This window comes from Macrobrachium rosenbergii, chromosome 3 (genome assembly GCF_040412425.1).
Source record: "Macrobrachium rosenbergii isolate ZJJX-2024 chromosome 3, ASM4041242v1, whole genome shotgun sequence".
NCBI classification, from domain to species: domain Eukaryota; kingdom Metazoa; phylum Arthropoda; class Malacostraca; order Decapoda; family Palaemonidae; genus Macrobrachium; species Macrobrachium rosenbergii.
Window position 1 is genome coordinate 17,804,914 of NC_089743.1, and position 12,977 is coordinate 17,817,890.

The following is a 12,977-nucleotide window of genomic DNA, read 5'->3' on the forward strand; positions in this document are numbered from 1 at the left end:
AGGGCTCTTGTTAGGCATGGAGGCATACCCAGTGGAGGTCCTCACATTGGGAGTTGGGGTCAAGACTAATAGGCAAGGGATCCCTTGAGGAGAATCTTTAGCCCCTACACCAGGGATGCTGACTCAGAGGGATGCAGGGCGCACCAAGAAAGGAGGCTTTCCTCCATATCTGCCTTCCCAGAAGGATGGCAGGGCTCCTGCCAAGCCAGAAAATGTCCATATATAATGATCTCACTGCAGGAGGGAGTCCAAGGCTGCCTAGGGAATGGATCCCTTGGACAGGGCCTCCAGCTACTCCATAACAGATGCCTTCCTAGAGGGAACTAATGAACACTGGCAAGGATGTTCTCCTCTGGAGCTGCCCTCCCAGGAGTTAGGTAGGGCTCCTGCCAGACTAGGAAGCTTCCGTGGAGGAGGGCCTCACAAAGGCAACCCTTGGGAGGGTATCCATTCCTTCCCCTAGGGATGCTTTCCCCGAGAGAGCTAGAACACTCACAACAGGGAGGTCCTCCTCCAGTGCTTCCTTCTTAGGAGTGAGGTAGGGATAATGTCAGGCTGAGAAGCATCCCCAGAAGTGGGTTCCACCATAAGGGTAAGGACTAAGGCTTCCTAGAGAAGGCACCCTTTGAGGAAAGTCTTCAACCTCTCCCCTTGGAGGCCAAGGTTTGCAAGGGAAAGTTACCCCTTTAGGTGGGTCTCCAGCCCTTACCCATGCCCCAGAGATTCCCTGAGAAAGGTGACCTAGGACGAGACCCCTCTCAGCTGGAGCAACCCTGGGGTTCTTGTGGGAGGCAGCTGTGGAGGAGAGGCTTCCAGCTAGGTGGGGATCCATGCTTTCTTAAGGAAGGCAGATCTGAAGCAGGGCCAAATGGTCAGCCAATGGCCTTTGGACATAAGGGGAAGACATTCCAAAGTGAAAGCCTTCTGGCCAGTCAAAGACTCCAGGTCTAACCTGGGAAAGGCAGCCATGGAGGAAGTTGATGATGGCTCTTTTAGTGTGTGTCATTGCTGACCAGTCTGAGTATGATCATCATGCATTCTTATTTTCGTTGTTGATATTATTCTTACCATACATCGTTGCTTGCAGGTTTAGTTAATATATCTTCAGAGAACGAAATATGGAATGTTCAAATTTAACGAGATATTTCTGCCTTTATAAATTGGTATGTTTTTGTGTATGAGTCAATGTCAACCTACATGGAATGTCAGTAAATCATGCAGTTAATTATGCAGATTTTGCCTCATTAAAATTGATTGCGGACAAATACATATTAGTGATTTATCTCATAGTTTATTTCATATTAATCGTTTTGATAATGATATATTAATACATGAGCAAATGAACATATATACAAACACTGTGCACACAAAGAAGTACATATATCTTTTTACTTTTCTGTAAAAGGAAACTACTGTGCTGGCTTTGTCTGTCCGTCAGCACTTTTTCTGTCCGCCTTCAGATCTTAAAAACTACTAAGGCTAGAGGGCTGCAAATTAGTTTGTAGATCATCCACCTTCCAATCATCAAACGTAACAAATTGCAGCCCTCTATACAGCCCTCTAGCCTATGTAGTTTTTATTTTATTTAAGTTAAATTTAGCCATGATCGTACGTCTGGCAACGCTATCTGACAGGCCAACACCGGGCCGTGACTGAAAGCTTCATGGGCCGCGGCTCATACTGCATTATACGCTGTAAAGAAGACTCGATTGCGCCGAAGAAACTTCGGAGCATTTTTTACTTGTTAAATCATATCCACACGTGCGCTGAAGTTTTGATATTTACTTCAGTTTGTTCAAGAGAATTTCCTAAAGATTTTAAGAGCATTTTCAAGGAGCGTTGTACGTGTTCATCCTAACTTGAAGGAGTCGAATTGTATGTGCATGTCATTTTATTTCAATGCAATATAGACTGAGAAAGAAATAATCTTTGCTGTAAAATTATCGTCATTCGAACAACTCGATCTGATCTCCATAATGTAAAGGATACCCTTTTCTCTGGATGCTCAATGGGTTTTGGTTTCATTGATCACCATCCAGGTATTGTCAAGACCTATCGTTGTTCAGTTTCACAGATCGTAGGATCAGCGGTTGGTACACGTTTGTTTGTGCGAGTTCATGTAAAGTTTGTGCAAACAAGCGCGTACATCAACATCATAAACATAACAGTGATGAAAGATGTAGGGAAATTGCTAGAAGATGGGTAAACAGCCTAACTCTAATCCATAAAAATACATTATTTATTGCATGCTTCAAGGCAAAAGAGACAAAGTATTTAACGAAGTTTGCAGTGAGTTACGTTAAATTCTTTGTAACTTTGGTACGCCTGTTCTTCAAGACCAACCTCATAAATTCAGTATGTACTGTACATGAATGCACGCAGATGTATAAAAAAAGCCTGTAACCCCACAATTCATCGATATCCATGTTTATTCGTGCACATTTGTCTGCTTTCATTCATAAGTTGGATAGCTACACAAGCCAAATTTCTGTGTCTAGATGCATAAAATTTGTAAACACTAATTACTTATCCTTTTATTTCTACATTTCTTCAACCGTGGTCTTGCAAATTAATTCACAGAAAGAAAGGCGCGGTTGAAAATATATGGTGTAATAATATACCTTAAGTCATATTGCATCATTATATTGCTTTTTACATGCATTGTGAACTTCTAATCTACGATACGAGCTCTTTAATACAATGATAGCTTGTTTATCGGTACTTCATGTTCAAGATATGAAGAACTGACCTCATGAATCGTTTCAAGTACCAAACTCAGAATTGGAAATTTCTAATTAATAATGCCATGTCAAGTACAAACTTTTTAATACCAATGAATGCTCGCTAAACGGTCTTCGAAATTTTACCTTATTTTCTAGCAAACGAAATTCCACATCTTGAATATTATTAAAAAATATAATGTCGCTACATTGCATGTTAAGGGAATTTATATCTTAAGGAGTCTTTGCAATCCACAGAATCTATATATAATAGTTCTCTAAAGCTTCAAATCCTCTTTGTAACTAAATCGAAATGTATACACTGCATCAGCTGTTCTTAAACATTTGAGCATCGAGATGGTTTACCACTTCTGACGAACATTCCATGATAATATTCATATATTCTGTTGCTCCGGTACTTGATCTAATATAAATAGACTAAGAATTTGTAAAGATTAATGTAATCTTTTGCTTATATTTCCATTAAGAGGTCATTCTTATCATAATAATCATGTTCTCGCAAGGAAGATTTGTCAGATTCATTCACTTATACTAGTCTGTTCTATTCCTTATTCTTGACAGAACCAGCTAAAAGGCGTAATGAAGAAAAATGTCTGTGCAAAACGATAGTTTAGGATTAGAAGAAGATGGATTGATCGAACTAGGTGATAGTATAGAGGGATTATGCTTCCATCAAGCATTAAATGTGTTTCTGGTGACGACTAAGGACAGTAAAATCCGCGTCTACGATCCCCATTCCTCTCTCAAACTCTCCGATGTCCAACTGCATGGTGAGGGAATTTTCCTCTTTTTCGCTTCTCTTCTGTGTTTTGGTGTCGCGGGAACCAGACTGTGCGTGAGTGCAACACATGCCCCCCGTCCTCCCATTGCACGAGAGTTCGGGCACGGGCACTGGGGCGAATGATCTGGGAATTTAAAAATTTTGGGAGTGGTTCCAGCAGCGTTTTGGAGCAGCTTCCACCATCAATGTTTATCAACAAAAAAGTTTCGCAGACGTCTCTCGCTTGATTGCCCCCCCCAGTCTGAGTGTTGTCTTTAAAACGTGTCATAATTATATGTAACTTTATTTTGAGTAACTTTAGAAATTGTTATTGGCTGTTTCCAAATGTTGAAGGAAAGTTTCAGGAGTTAGGATGTGTAAACATTACGGTAGGTTAGGCTAGTTTGTCCTGCCTGACCTAGTTACAGGCTCATCTAAACATTGTTCTAAAGTATTAATGAGACACCTTTATAAATATGGGAGGATTAGTATCTTTTTGAGAAGAAATGGAAAGAAAACTGCCTGTAGACTAGGCCTAGGCCTAGGCTATCATCTTCGCAAATTTCAATGGTGTTGCAGCGTGCGTACAGACGGGCGGTCACGAGCATCTTGCTGAAGAAACAAGGAGGTGGCTGACATTGGTGGTTTTTATCGTGAATGAATAAAACATAGTGATGTATAGCCAAGATACACGTGCATGACTAGCCTACTGTGTGCATGATGATGCAAATGTCGGTAAAATTTTATAAGTTGCCATTATAAAATAATACCATGTAACCTGAGGGTGTTTACTGGTTACAATTTTGCCATATTAGTTATGGATGGGGAGAGTGGCCAGTATTGTCTTATAAGTTGTCATTTGATGAAGAGGTCTTTTCAGAAATGTTGGTTGCATATTGTGTATTGGCAACTTGGAGGATGCCACATAGGCTGAGTCATTCCTTGGAGCCCCACATTTTTATGATTCATACTTCTTGAGGGATGTTTGGTTATTTCTGAGTAATAGATACACGGCGGGTATTTAGCGAGAAATGGCAGTTTCTTATAGTATTTTGGTTGCTTATTTATAATTTAACGTTATTTTTTGTCGGTCGGCTGTAAATAACATGTAATTAATCCCTGAAGTCCATCCAACAAGGGGTTTCCATACGCAATCTTCACAAGACAGAGCACGGCTACGTCTGTTTCGAACGGGTCATACCCTGTCCGGCAAGTGCAATACCTTGGAAACTGGTTTTTTCTACACTTTTATGGCTTCTGACACTGGTGGTGCATTTGTTTGTTGTCTGCCAAATGGAATGTCCCTTTGCCGTGTTTAGTACTGGCCGGGTGGGGGTGGGGGAGCCGGTACCCATACATTAGCAAGGTATTGCACTTGCTGGACGGGATGTGAACCATTTGAAACAGATGTAGCTGTGCTCTGTCTTGTGAAGATTGCGTATGGAAACCCCTTGTTGGATGGACTTCAGGGGTTAATTACAGCCAACCCCAAAAAAATAACGTTAAATTTGTAAATAAGCAACCAAAATACTATAAGAAACTGCCATTTCTCGCTAAATACCCGCTGTGTATCTATTACTTAGATCCGGTCCTGGTCGTTTCGGCCATAAGTCACTTAGGCCGTAACATCCAAAACAATGTAAGACGTTATGTTTATGGTATTTACCGTTATGTTTATGGTATTTACCATTATTATTTCATGTTTTACGTACATCCCTAAGGGGCTGGTACTAAACATGGCGCCCATTTTGCACATAAACGTGCTTACGGCCTAAATGACTTATGGCCGAAACGACCCAAATGCCTTAGATCTACTGATGTCTGCAAAGAAAACCAGTGATATAGGAAAGATATTTTGTTTCCCCTCCAAAAGACATTTGTCCCTCCTTTCTGTAAACAAGATGCTCTAATAAGTCTTTCTGGAGGCGTAGCCAAAATTCTCCAGACATGGGGTTTGGCTTCCACCCTTGTTGAAATGAAATGATCCTAACTGCATGTTGTTCATAAACTAACCTTAGGCTGCTGTACTAACATAGTTGTCAGAAATGCTGGGTGAATGTATTACGCATTCCCTTTCTTGCACTTTTGTGCACTAAGACCAGTTGAGTCCATAATAAGCATTAGCCTATTTCAACGAAAAACAAAATTTCTAATGAAGAGGTTTGAAGTATTTAATGACATATCCTGTATTTAGTTGACAGGATCTTTCTTATATAGTGACCCCCAAGGGTTTTAACCCGGTATGTATCCACCTTTTCAGCGTGTTGGGGTTTACCGTAAAATCATAAAAGACTGTAAGTACCATGAAGATAATGATCCCCAATAAATATTAGTCCTAGGTAACAACCCCTGAAAACCCTTGGGGTCACTAGGGTAAATGATCGGACCTTGACACATTGCGTAATTCCACAGCACTCTGAACACTTCTAGAAAATGCATTTGAATGCACTGCCATCAGCATCAGTGAGACTTGTGCCCCCTCTGCACAGCACGCTGAGACCCTTAGCTCCTATCAAAGTAACTGTTTTCTCCTAAATTACGAAATAATGGCATATTTCTTATTAAACAGAGGTTCATTAAGGTTTAGCCGTGCGCGGTGCTAACTTATTGGCCATGATGCTCTCGAAATTTCTATTTAAAACACCTTAAACGAAGACTAATATTTGCCAAGACACTTGTGTAAACAAACTGCCCATTTCCTGTGTTAAATTTGCAAAATATTTGTACCCACCATTTCCTTTACATCAGTGGTAAATGCTGGCGGCCATCGGGCCGTGGATGGGAAAACTCGAGCAAATTCTGAGACAAATTTCAGCGCTTTTGCTGTGAACATTACGATGTATTTTTCGTTTCTTCATATTTTTTGTATTTATTAATATATATTTACCTACAGTGTAATATATACATTACAGTGTAAGTTTTGTCAAATATAATGGTATTTTAAATAATAGTTTTGGATTTAGATCCTTTATTTCAGTCCTGCATCTTGACTCTCATACCAATTCTAGATAAAGTGGCATACTCAACTTGCATTTTTGCCAAAGTGGTAACATTCCTATCCACACATTACATGTCTGAGAAATTTACATAGTAATATGGACTAAAATCAAGGAAAAGTCCTAACAACAAAATACCACATTTTTATCATGAATAATTCACTTATGTGTCATCCGCTCTCGGATGTTTGTGGCAGCCAGATGTACAGTAAGGCTGGAAAGTTGTTCCCGCCACAGTTTTGCTACTTTGATGGAGTAAAGTGCTGTAAACAACCATTCTCACATATTTCAAGTGGTATTTTGAGTGAATTAAGAACAAAATATGTATAATTACAATCAAGTAAGCACTTTGGGGTTTCACTTGTGATGTCAGTAGGGATAAAACCACAGATTACAGGGTAAAAATGCATTTCAGTTCAACCACATGACCCCTGGAATTTCATGTCTCATACTTTTACCAGTATAGGCAACAGAATGCTGTTTTATTGTGGTGAAAATCTTAAGTAATATCGATAAACATTAATATATATGCAATGAGTGTTCAGTACACCATTAAATGAGTGCTGGGAAGGAAGTGTGCAAGTGCCCTTCAGGGTACATCATCATTTTGGGGGATGCCATATTGGACGCAAAATTGCTTAGAACACTTATTTTGCAAAGACTTCTCATGCTTATTTTAGTTTGTATGGTAGTTTCCTATAGCCCATTTTGTTAATGAAACTTCAATCTTTTGAAAGGTTCTCTTAAAGGTTTAATTTTGTTGTTTCACCAGTTAAATATCAAGTGAAAAGTGAAAAGTCCACGATCAATGTTTGTCATGCCTGATCATATACGTAAATGAACATAATTTTCTGTGGTCTTTTATAAATGAACATAATTTTCGGTGGAACATCACCTACTGACAAAACAAAAAGAATCATATTGGTTGAGTAAAGAGCATGCATAAAAAACCATTCCACTTTGGTTCATAGTATTATGAAAAAGATGGGTAGAGAGCAGCACGGACACTATGTGGCTCGAAGAGCTCTTCTAAACATGGTGACATATGTGAACAGAAATCATAATGGGCGAGTTGATGTTGCAAAGCTATAGATTTGGAAATAGAATATCTGCAAGCACTGACCATGGATACAAATGTTAGAGTCTTAATTTTGTCTACTGGAGATACAACACTGCAAGTTAGAGTTGCTACCACCCTCTCATTTGGCTTGTGCGCGATCCCCAGGTCTTATGCGTGCCTACAGAGGATTCATGTGCAAATGATGCTGCATAATGGTACTCCTTGGTTTGTTTAAAACTGCTGATATGTACATGCTTGATGGTGCTCTTGACCATTCATCCTTATTCTGTACTGGATTGGTTTTGGCCAATTGTATGAAAACTTATGGGAGTATGGACCACAATTTTGTGAAGGTACAAGACAACCTTGGCTTGTGATTCAGCTATCAGTACCCCAGGTCACATTATTTGTGTCCCTGGTCCCAAGAGCACCCACAAGGGCATTCATTCCTGCTTTCTGCTGGCAGCTAAATTAAGGTGTATTGGTGTGATTTTCTATTCCCTCATAGTTCATTTATGAACTTTTTTATTATAACTTGTCTATCTTTGCAGGCTGATTTCCCTAGGGAGCCCTCTTGCATTTTTATGTTGAGTGTCTATAAGTATTCAGCTGAAGAAAAATGCATGTGGCTTTAACCTGTTCCTTAGGGGATCTGACAGGATTGGAGGGTCCTTTGCCTTCAGAAGCCCATCAGAGCTCATTCTTGAGCGCAGTGATCTGGGCGAGGGAAAACCATTGCTGAACCTGATTTTGTCAATAGAGCACTTGAGTTCGCTCAAAAGAGACTACTGTATTGTTCTGACCACTGTGGTCTAGACTTGCATGTGGTAATTTGGATTAGATGAACATTGAGATCTCCAGATCAAAAGATTTTCTGCTTTCTAGCATATTATGTAACCACCACCTTTTGCCAACAACACCCCAGAGGAAGTTTTTTGCACTAGAGAACGCTGACATTTTCCTACTGGTGGATTTGTCAGTCTCTGGACTGACAAACAACCTACCCATGTAAAAAACTATGACAAGAAGACACCTCATTCTTATCATTGGAAGAAAGAACCCTCCAGGCAGCTCATGTCTCATTCTCTTGTTGAACTTGCTTCCAGACTTTGCCATTACAGGTCTCATCCAAGGATGAGAAGGCAAAGTTTTGGAGGTGGTTGGTGTTGGGAGGAAAGTCACATAAGAGGGCCTGGCTTTTGGGGGATATTTGTTGTGAGTAGACATGCCAGGCTGTCTGTGTTCTTCTTTCAACAGATTTTGACAGAGTAATCGTTTTATGGAACTGGACAGCTCTGGGATCCTCTACTCTTTAGGAAGAGTATAGGCAGGTGTGGAGATAGGGACAAGGAACTTGGTCTTCCTCTAGAAGGGCAAGAGTCTTATCAGCCCCTCCAACTGTGGCTTTAAGGAAGGCAAAGTGAAGAAGGGAGGGGGTGATGCTTAGGTAGGTGGTCCCCTCTTCCAGCTGCCACAAGTAGGGGATGCCTTTCATGTAACTGGGCAATGTGGCATAGGGGGGGTGGAGCCTTGGGTGAATCTGGTTACTTTAGTATGGTTACTGACTTACCATTCAAGGACTGACACCCTTTCCCCTCTTTGTTGCCAGTGCTATTTTCTGGCCTACCTTCTAGGATCTCCCTATGCTCTGGCCTTATTGGCAGATGTGAGGGTGATGATGGAAAAGAATGCTCTTCTTATTGTTCTCCCTCCTTTGAATGAGTTTATACTCAGACTCGGTTCAAGATTTAAGATTTAAACAATTTATTCTGTTGGATCCCATCAGAAAGGCAACTTTATGCTTCCTGTGATCTGAAGGGTCATACTTGCAGTCCATCAGACCTCTAGGAAGTACCTCCACTTTCTTTGCAGGGATTTTCTACAGTTTCAAGTTTTTTACTTTGGACTGGTGTTCATGCAAATACTTTATTCACCCCTTTGTCTGCTTGGGACCATTTGCACGGGATATGTGTGATCTCTTTCTTAGTTCTGGCACCACCAGAGGCTCAGTTGCTCAGGGACAAGAGCTCAGTCTCTTGATACATGCAACAGCAGCAGCACATCTGTCCTTTAGACTATCATGTCTGCAAGCTCAGGGAGGTGACAGCAACAACCAGCTTGGCTTTGCCCAAGATGTCCTTGGTTATCTAACATCGTTGGAGAAGCTTATGCTTCACTGGCTTCTCCACTGTCGCTTACTTCAGTGGCAGTGGAATTGGCATTAGTCACCCTTAAGCAGCCCTCTATTTTAGTTCTTGCCCATTAGCTGGGAAGTGAGGAGGGAACCTTGCTTGAACCTCCAAGTGTGAGTTCCCATAATGCCCCACCTTCAGAAGTGCACTTATTCTTGGGCTCATCCAGGGAGGGATGAGGCCCACACCTGGGAGGTCTCTCCACCTCAGGTTCGTGGATATGGACAAATCTCATCTGCACATCAATATTCTGGAACTGCCAGCAGTATTGCTAGTTTTGCAAGCATTCTAAGATCATGTGATGAGTCATTTTATAGTGTGGATGAGCACTAAATTACAATGGTGCCATATATCAACAAGCAAGGGGAATGAATTCTTGTAGGGACAAATTGCAAGTTTTCTAAGTATCAAACACCACCCTACTTACAAACGAGTTATGTTCCAGATGGCCATTTGAATGTTGAATTGTTTTGTAAGTTGTTTACTGTACTCTTCACGCCTGTTTAAGTGCAGTATGATATAAAGTCAGAACAATACTATAAGTTTTTTCATCCTAGAACACATTTCACTGTACATACAGTACTGTATTTTATAGAATAGGCACTCAGAAAAAAATTTGAACCTACAGGTGGCAAAAGGGAGCTCTCTGAACACAGTTTTAATTTGCTGTCCCATTCGTATCTGAATGTTTGTAAGTGCGTGGTGCCTGTAATTAATATTTTTATATAAGTAACTTACCCAGTAATTACATAGCTATTAGTTTATTTTAACTGGCCGCTCGAAATTTTGAAATTGCGGGTCTGCTAGTTTGTTATGGTTATGGCGACATGCCCCGCCCACTTTTGGGTGTAAGAGAAGGTACAGCATAGCAAAGAGCTTCAATTTGTTTCTGCCGGCTGTGGTTGAAGGACTGTAGTTGGCAGCAGCTCGAATTTTGGAATTTATACTTTGCTGGTTGTTAGACTTATCTTCAATTGGTGAAGTATTTAATTTCGTAGCCTTTCGGCATAATTAAGATAGTGTTAGGTGAATTTTGATTATTGATTGACGACTCTTTGCCCCTTTTTTGGACTTGTATTAGACTTTCTCGGATGTCTGACACTAGTAGTGCTAACATTAGGTATTGCAGCAAAGCTGCAATACTAGACTAACTGAGAATCTTACGATCGCACACTGTTTGTGTTCCATGTAGGGGACACACGTGTTCAGTAGATTTATGTTGTGAGGAATGTAATGACTGGGACATTAAGAAGTGGCAGACTTTATATGCACATCTCAGAAACTAGCCAGAGATAGGAAGATGAAAGCTATTGCTAAGGAATCTAGTAAAGCTTTATCTAGTAAGGATTCATCCACTAAGCTGGATGCAATCGCACCTATAATTTCTTCGAATCCCATTCCATCTCCTCCATGTGTACAACCATCTCCTTTACGTGGCTCTCACGTTTCCGACCCCCAACACCATCGCCAGTCTGGAGTCGAAAATCGACACTCACTTTGAATTGATTGTGCAATTGATCACTAAATTAGCACTGGTGAAAGTGCTTATGGATAAAAGCGAGTCAGAGCGCCCAGTGCAAGTGCAGTGATAGTGGAAGAGGTGGCTGTTCGGCCCGCCGATTCTCCTAGGCCAAAGGTCCCTGTCATACTCCCCAGCACCTGGGAGGAGGCAAACTGGCAGCCTAAGGGAGGTCGGTGGGGTCTGCCCCCGAGCAGTCGCCCCCTCAGTTCAGTCTGAAAGTGAGTCAGAGCACCTCGTGGCGCCCACTGCAAACTCAGTGGTAGTGGAGGAGGTGGCTGTTCGGCCTGCCAATTCTCCTAGGCCAAGGTCCCAGTCATACTCCCCAGCACCTGTGAGGAGTCATACTGGGGTCTGCCCTGAGCAGTTGCCCCCTCGGTTCAGTCTGTTGATGAATCCCAGACTGCAACCAAAGGCCATTGGAAAGGCCTTTAAGTGAGTGCTCACTGTTTGTCCTCCAGCTCCAAAGATTTTAGTCCCGGGCACTCATGGCGCTATGCGGACAAGTCACGCCTGCTAAAGCTGCATGCAGTGGAGTTTGAGATTTCTTCCCCTGTTCCTCATAAAAAGGGTAAGGATTCAGCGCGCCCATCGTGTAGTCACTGGGATACCCCGGAACAATTCTCTTCTGCTTCTTCTGACAGTGGTCGTAAATTGGCGCCTAAGCTCCTTGTGGCGTGGAGATGTTTGTCAACAAATAAAGGCACTACCGCATCAGGAGTTGCGCACCCAGCACCTCCATCTCTACAATCAGCTACACCAGCAACTAGTGTCGAAGCGCCCAAACTCCCATTTGCGGTTGAGCCCCACTGGCGCCCATTCATCAACAAGTTTCGCTACTGGCTCTCATCTCGACAGCTCCCCCGAGTGCCCATTGTTGCCCGTTCTTCGACAAGTTTTGCTACTGGCTCCCATCTCCACAGCGCCACCCCGAGTGCCCGTTGGCGTCCGCTCCTCCACCGCTTCTTAGTAGTGCTGTCTCGGACATTGTTCCTCCTCCAGTTGACCCGATTCAGAGGAAACTGGATAATATCCTCAGTTTGCTTCATAAGGCTCCTCCTTCAGCTCAGACGACAACGGAATTATTGCTTTCTCCTGTCTCTTCTGAGGAAGAGGTTGTTCCCAATCAAGATGCGCCTTCATCAGCATACTTGGCACCCCTCTTCAGCTAAAAAGGCACTGGAGGAAGTAGAAAATTATGTTCTTGGCCTCGGAACTTGGGCACCTTCTTAAAAATATTTTTAAGGTGTTCGAAGTGATGAACTTCCTTGACTGGGCAGTGGGCGCTCTGGCGCGCAAACTTAAAGAGTGCTCTTTGTTACCTCAAGAGATCTCGTTGAATCTCTTGGGAGTACTTTCCTGTATTGACAGAGGCATTCGCGATAGTACGCAGGAGTTAGCCAGTCTGTACGCCATGGGTATTCTTAAGAAGAGGGAGCTTTGGTGCTCTTTTACTTCGAAAAACGTCACTTCATCTCAGAGATCGGCCCTTGTATTCTCCCCTTGGACAAGATGTATCTTTTTCCACAGGCTACAGTACTGAACATCGCCTCTGACCTGCAGAAAAAAAACACTCAGGACCTGCTCACTCAATCTACGAGACGCCTAAAGGATTCTTTGGCTCTTCCTCCCAGATCTTCGTGTCCGCTGCAACCTACTCCCTTTTGGAGCTCCCGTTCTAGATCCTAGATTAGGACAAGAACTTAAAT

The 12,977-nt window shown here is 42.1% G+C and overlaps 1 protein-coding gene across 1 annotated transcript in view; it reads left to right on the top strand.

The window, feature by feature from the left end:
- Window positions 1-3,279: 3,279 nt before the first annotated feature.
- Bruce (BIR repeat containing ubiquitin-conjugating enzyme) overlaps window positions 3,280-12,977 on the top strand; it is a 361,218-nt gene continuing 351,520 nt past the window's right edge. Inside the window, 1 exon segment of the mRNA XM_067128151.1 lies at window positions 3,280-3,511. Coding sequence (XP_066984252.1) covers window positions 3,331-3,511 — 181 coding nt within the window. The 5' untranslated portion in view covers window positions 3,280-3,330.